Source organism: Oratosquilla oratoria, chromosome 17, assembly GCF_046742065.1.
Source record: "Oratosquilla oratoria isolate Oo_2021 chromosome 17, ASM4674206v1, whole genome shotgun sequence".
NCBI lineage: Eukaryota > Metazoa > Arthropoda > Malacostraca > Stomatopoda > Squillidae > Oratosquilla > Oratosquilla oratoria.
This window is the reverse complement of record NC_134793.1, coordinates 62,915,962-62,923,461: the sequence shown is the minus strand read 5'-3', so window position 1 is coordinate 62,923,461 and position 7,500 is coordinate 62,915,962. Positions and strand designations below refer to the sequence as shown.

Genomic DNA, 7,500 nt, shown 5'->3' with positions numbered 1-7,500 from the left:
TGAATATTCTTGTTTCGTTATCTATGACTGTTAGAATATCCGTTGTTGGAAAGTATCTGCTTGATGCGAGATAATTCCTGGTGGAATAAGGTCCATGAGGAGCAGTTATATATATATATATATGTATATACATATATATATACATATATATATTTATATATATTCCATCTATATTCCATCTATATACCAAGAGCTTTTCCATCCTTATAAGGGAGGTAGCTAAGTCAGAGGCACGTACCTATTCCCACCCATTTCACTTCCCTCCAACACCCTCTCCACCCTTCCCATCTCAGTTCCTCATGGATGACAGGTCATCCCTCTATCCACCAACTGCCCTGGGTCAAACGCAATGTAGTGAGATACAATACATCCATAGCAAGGCCACTTCACTTAATCGGTAACCACCACCCCCTACTTTCCATCCCCTCGAACAGAAAAAGAGAAGACGGGGAGAAATCCCTTCGGGCTGCGTCAAAATTCATTCACACATACGCACCCCATATCCCCCCATCCCCAGGGCAGTGGACAAGATGTAGGGATGACCCGTCATCCAGGAGGTGCCAAGATAAGAGGGAGGGTAGAGGGTGGAGGGGAGTGGAGTGTGTTAGGGATGGAATGGTTAGGAGTGGTTATTATGCCTTTCTTTTTTGGCTACCTGTATATATATATATATTTATTAGGACACTTGCTGCTTTCGAGAGGCATTTAAATCCGTCTCTGTCGTTGTTGTTCTTGTTGGTGGCGATATGTGCAGCTTCCACAGTTTTTCTCATTTTCTTCTCAAATCCCTCGTGTAGAATTTCTGTGTTGTGGACATCTACCTGATTGGAACAACAGAAATTCTACACGAGGGATTTGAGAAGAAAATGAGAAAAACTGTGGAAGCTGCACATATCGCCACCAACAAGAACAACAACGACAGAGACGGATTTAAATGCCTCTCGAAAGCAGCAAGTGTCCTAATAATTAAATCGTTAGCCAAAGGGAAAACATGACGCTCATACCTTGGCGGGTTCCCTCTCACTACGAATATAAGAATTGTGATCCGTCTGTAATGCTGTAGTCCTCTGAAGAAGACCAAGTTGGTCGCAACGTTAGGGCAATAAACTCTATTCCTAACACATCTTCGTTTGCCCTTCCCCACCCACATTCTCTCTCATTTGTCTGTAATAATCTTAAATATATATATATATATATATATATATATATATATATATATATATATATATATACAAATATATATATACTGTATATATATATACATACATATATATGTATATATAAATATACACACACATATATATATATATACATATATATATATATACACTTATATATGTGTATATATATATATATATATATATATATATGTGTGTGTGTGTGTGTATTCACTTGGTCTTGGTCTTTGGATCACGTGTTGGACTCGTGATCGACAGCTATTTCCCTCCTGGAAGAGAGCTCAGAGCTCGTAGGTCCGATCTATGGGTAATGCTATGACCTTGCACACACACACACCCCCAACTCCCCGCCCACGAGAGTCAGAGTAACGACCCGAGGCACAGCGATACCGAAATAATTTCGGCCCTGGGCAGGATTCGAACTGGGTGCTGGGAGCATTTCTGCTTCCCAGCTCAGCGCTCTACCAACTATGCCACCGAGTCGGTGTGTGTGTGTGTGTGTGTGAGAGAGTATATATATATATATATAAATATATATATATATATATATATATATATATATACATATATATATTATATACATAAATATATATATATATATATATATATATATATATATATATATATATATGTGTGTGTGTGTGTGTGTGTGTGTATGTGTGTGTGTGTGTGTGTGTGTGTGTGTGTGTGTGTGTGTGTGTGTGTGTGTGTGTGTGTGTGTGTGTGTGTGTGTGTGTGTGTGTGTGTGTGTGTGTGTGTGTGTGTGTGTGTGTGTGTGTGTGTGTGTGTGTGTGTGTGTGTGTGTGTGTGTGTGTGTGTGTGTGTGTGTGTGTGTGTGTGTGTGTGTGTGTGTGTGTGTGTGTATGTGTGTATGAAATCCCACTATCGGAGAAAGTAAATGGATGAAGAATAGAATTAACCGTATATTTCGACCACCATGGTGTACAAGTGTTATATAGTCGGTACAAAGGGATACAATGGAAACATGGAAAGGTGGCTCAAGTAACACTACCTTGGTAATGGTTGATGTCTTCCCAGCCATCTACATTGGGTAAAAGGTTTTTAATTGCTAATGTTGTTAAACAATCTGATGACAATTGTTCTTTAGAAGTATTAAAATTTGGGTAATTTTTAATAAATGATGACTCGATGATCTTCCTCCTAAAACTGCATTTAGAGTCGTAGATGATTTCTGCTTTCTCCCAATTTATGCGATGGTTTTTCATGGAAGTGTGTAGAAATACGGCAGTTTTCTTGTGCATATTTCATGGAGTTCTTGTGTTCTTTAATTCTTGCTTTAGGGTCTCTTCTCGTTTGGCCCCAATACCCAAATTATAATACTTCTGAAGGACAATGGTCATCAGATTGTTTAACAACATCACCATTTAAAAAACATACATACACATGGCGGACAACTACAAAGGGAAATAATAAAACAAGGACCACTATCTATTATTTACCATTGTGGTCTTCAGCATACTTAGAGTCACGAGCATATGTGATTTTTACTGCATATATACATATATATATATATATGTATATATATATATATAAATATATATATATATATATATATGTATATATTGTGAGAGAGGCAGAGGGGAAAACACACAAATAGAACGAGAGTCTATTCTTTAACTAGTTTCGCACTATGGTGCGTCTTCGGAAAGAATATTACACAACAGAAAATACTGGCAATAAATAAAGAAAATGTGTGGGTAATGAACTAGGATAGGTCTGAGTCAAGGAGGCTCTAACTCTCGTGTGTTGATCGTAATGACACTCCGTTGGATGCCTCTGTTGATCAATCGTCCCGTTTTCTTCCACTCTTTTGCTGCGTGCCGTGCTATTGTCTCCGATGATTTTATATCACCCACTCTATTGTTCGTACATTTGTTGGTGGCTATGTACAGAGCTTCTACGATTTTCCTTTGCCTTTTGCTGAGATTATTATGCAGAATACTAACTTGATCCCATTTTGGTATATGTCCTTCTTCGTCTATGTGGTTCACGAGTGCACTGGTGTTGCGGTGGTATTTGACATCGGCTTTGTGCTCTTGTAATCTTGTGCTTAATCCCCTGTAAGTTTCTCCTATATATGCACTGTCACACCCCGAACATGGAATTTTATAAACTAAACTTTCGGATTTGTTATTTTCTATCCTTGGTTTGATAAGATCACTAATTTTCTTACCTGCGTCACAAGAGATGTGGATGTTCGTATGTCTCAGTTCTATACTGAGTGCGCAGGCCAAGTCTGAGGTGGGGACTACTATGTACATTGTTCTTGTTTTGGTTTTTGTCACTATTTCTCTTCCTTATGGCTCTGGCTTTCTTCAATGTTGTGGAGAGAAGACCAGCGGGAAAGCTAAGTTTTACGAAGGTCTTGGTTATGTGTTGTAATTCTTCATTGAGGAATTCAGGGCTGCATATCCTGAGTGCTCGAAGATAAAATCCCATGACCACACCAGTCTTGGTATTTTTGTCGTGAGCACTAAAATAATGTATGTAATCATCTTTGTGGGTGGGTTTTCTATACACCTTGAATTTTACAGAATTATTTTCCGTTATGATGACGGTATCCAGGAATGGTAGGGATTCGTTGACCTCATGCTCTACAGTCAACTGAATTTTAGGGTGTACTTGGTTGAGTCGGGATAAGATGTCACTAATGTTGGTGTTTTTGTGGAGGACGAGAAGGCAGTCATCCACGTATCTATACAAAAAGACCAAGACTGGTGTGGTCATGGGATTTTATCTTCGAGCACTCATGATATGCAGCCCTGAATTCCTCAATGAAGAATTACAACACATAACCAAGACCTTCGTAAAACTTAGCTTTCCCGCTGGTCTTCTCTCCACAACATTGAAGAAAGCCAGAGCCATAAGGGAGAGAAATAGTGACAAAAACCAAAACAAGAACAATACAATGTACATAGTAGTCCCCACCTCAGACTTGGCCTGCGCACTCAGTAAAGAACTGAGACATACGAACATCCACATCTCTTGTGACGCAGGTAAGAAAATTAGTGATCTTATCAAACCAAGGATAGAAAATAACAAATCCGAAAGTTTAGTTTATAAAATTCCATGTTCGGGGTGTGACAGTGCATATATAGGAGAAACTTACAGGGGATTAAGCACAAGATTACAAGAGCACAAAGCCGATGTCAAATACCACCGCAACACCAGTGCATTCGTGAACCACATAGACGAAGAAGGACATCTACTAAAATGGGATCAAGCGAGTATTCTGCATAATAATCTCAGCAAAAGGCAAAGGAAAATCGTAGAAGCTCTGTACATAGCCACCAACAAATGTACGAACAATAGAGTGGGTGATATAAAATCATCGGAGACAATAGCACGGCACGCAGCAAAAGAGTGGAAGAAAACAGGACGAATGATCAACAGAGGCATCCCACGGAGTAGTACGATCAACACACGAGAGTTAGAGCCTCCTTGAACTCAGACCTATACTAGTTCATTACCCACACATTTTCTTTATTTATTGCTAGTATTTTCTGTTGTGTAATATTCTTTCTGAAGAAGCACCATAGTGCGAAACTAGTTAAAGAATAGACTCTCGTTCTATTTGTGTGTTTTCTCCTCTGCCTCTCTCGCAACCTGTCAAGATGTCGTCATATATATATATATATATATATATATATATATATATATATATATTTATATTATATATATGTATATATATGTATGTATATATATATACTGTATATATATATATATGTATATATATATATTTATATTATATATATATGTATATATATGTATATATTTACATATATATATATATTTATATATATATTTGTGTGTGTGTGTGTGTGTGTGTGTGTGTGTGTGTGTGTGTGTGTGTGTGTGTGTGTGTGTGTGTGTGTGTGTGTGTGTGTGTGTGTGTGTGTGTTAAAATCGACTTAAGCACATGAATCTGTTTAAAATCGACTTAAGTACATGAATCTGTTTTCCCTAAAAAAGCGTAGACTCAGAGGTGACTTGATACAGGTCTTTAAGATTTTAAAGGGAATTGACAACATCAAAAGTGACAAAATTTTCACATTGAATGAGAATCAGACAAGAAACAATGGTCTCAAACTGTCCGGAAATAGATTCAATTTGGAAGTAGGTAGAAACAACTTTGCCAACCGTGTAGTTAATGAATGGAATAAACTTCCTGCACAGGTAGTGCAATGTAGTTCAGTTCGAAGCTTTAAGAATCATTTAGATAAATACCTAAGTAAGATGCTGTAATTATTATAATTTATGTTATATTATTTGTTTTTGTTTTGTTATAATTTGTCTGTCTGATTTTCATTTATTATTAGTTATATGTCAATTTAATATCATTTACTATTTACCTGTTTGTTTGTTATTCAACTATACCAATGCATTTATTTATGTATTTTAATTGTTATTTACATTGTTATAGTTTTAATTTATTATTAATATGATTTTTTTGTGTGTGTGTGTGTGTGTGTGTGTGTGTGTGTGTGTGTGTGTGTGTGTGTGTGTGTGTGTGTGTGTGTGTGTGTGTGTGTGTGTGCGTGTGTGTGTGTGTGTGTGTGTGCGTGTGTGCGTGTGTGTGTGTGTGTGTGTTCGTGTGTGTGTGTGTGTGTGTGTGTGTGTGTGTGTGTGTGTGTGTGTGTGTGTGTGTGTGTGTGTGTTCGTGTGTGTGTGTGTGTGTATGTGTGTGTGTGTGTGTGTGTGTGTGTGTGTATGTGTGTGTGTGTGTGTGTGTCTGTGTGTGTGTGTGTGTGTGTGTGTGTGTGTGTGTGTGTGTGTGTGTGTGTGTGTGTGTGTGTGTGTGTGTGTGTGTGTGTGTGTGTGTGTGTGTGTGTGTGTGTGTGTGTGCATATATATATATATATATATATATATATATATATATATATATATATATATATATATATTGTTGGCATCCGTCTGTCTCGGGAGACAATGGAGGTCGCTTTTTTTCAGTTTATGGTTGAGTTACAACGCCTGCTGTGGCTGTAGAGTCCAATTCTGGAGCGGCCGGCTCTATTACAGTTGTCACAGGTAAAGTCCGCGCCTGGCTGTGTGGGGGCTGCTGCTAGACTCTGCCGTCTGCGCTCTCTTTTCTCATCCCATTGGTCCTCTCTCCTCTTCTCGCTAGTTTGAATGCCTGCCTTGACAACGTGTCTCCAACTGCTGCGGTCATCGGCCATTGCCTCCCAGCTTGCTGGGTTAATGTCGCCTGCCTTCAGATCACGTTTGAGAACGTCCTTGTAGCGGAGGATGGGCCTTCCTGCAGGTCTGGAGCCAGTGGCAAGCTCCCCATACAGCACGCTCTTCGGTATTCGGCCATCGTCCATTCGTCTAACATGACCGAGCCATCTCAATCGCCTCTGGCTGAGCAAGGCGAACATGCTGGGCATTCCCGCCTGTGTCAGAACATTCTTGTTGGAGACATGATCTTGCCAACTAATGCCCATGATTCTTCTGAGGCAGCGCATGTGGAAGATGTTGAGTCGGCGTTCTTGACGGGAATACAGGGTCCAAGCTTCGCTGCCGTACAAGAGCGTGCTGAGTACACAAGCCTGGTATACTACTATCTTGGTGTTGGTGGTCAGCATGGCGTTGTTCCATACACGCTTTCCAAGACGAGCCAATGTTGTTGCTGCTTTGCCGATGCGCTTGTTCAGCTCTGCATCCAGGGACAGGTTGCTTGAGATGGTGGAACCCAGGTAGGTGAACTCCCCCACCACCTCGAGGATGTGGCCATCGATGGAGATGTTAGGAATGCTGCTGACATCCTGGCCAATGACGTTGGTCTTCTTGATGCTGATGGTAAGGGCGAACTCTTTGCATGCATGAGCGAAGCAATTGATGAGTCGCTGTAGGGCCTCCTCTGTGTGTGCAGTCAAGGCGGCGTCATCAGCAAACAGCATCTCTCTGATCAAGACCTTGCGTACCTTGGTTTTTGCTCGGAGACGTGCAAGGTTGAAGAGACTTCCGTCATTTCTGGTGTGGATATACACTCCGTCTTCTGACTGGTTGAAGGCATAGGACAGCAGCAGGGAGAAGAAGATGCCGAAAAGCGTCGGAACAAGCACGCATCCCTGTTTCACGCCGCTTCTGATTGGGAAGGGGTCCGAGGATGAGCCGTCGTACTGGACGGTGCCGTGCATGTCTTCATGAAAGGATGAAATCATCCTCGGGAGCTTAGGGGGACATCCAATCCTCTGTAGCAGGGTGAAAAGGCTTTGCCTGCTAACCAAGACGAAAGCCTTCGTCAGGTCGATGAAGGCAATGTAAAGTGGACGCCTCTGTTCTCGGCACTTCTCTT

The 7,500-nt window shown here is 40.5% G+C and overlaps 1 protein-coding gene across 1 annotated transcript in view; it reads right to left on the bottom strand.

Moving 5' to 3' along the window:
- The window catches only part of LOC143034323 (uncharacterized), a 32,432-nt gene that overhangs the window by 23,671 nt on the left and 1,261 nt on the right, over window positions 1–7,500 (bottom strand). Inside the window, exon 2 of the mRNA XM_076200256.1 lies at window positions 7,430–7,500. This exon is cut by the window's right edge and continues 137 nt beyond it. Within this exon, the coding sequence (XP_076056371.1) occupies window positions 7,430–7,500 (71 nt within the window). The remainder of the gene's footprint in view (window positions 1–7,429) is intronic.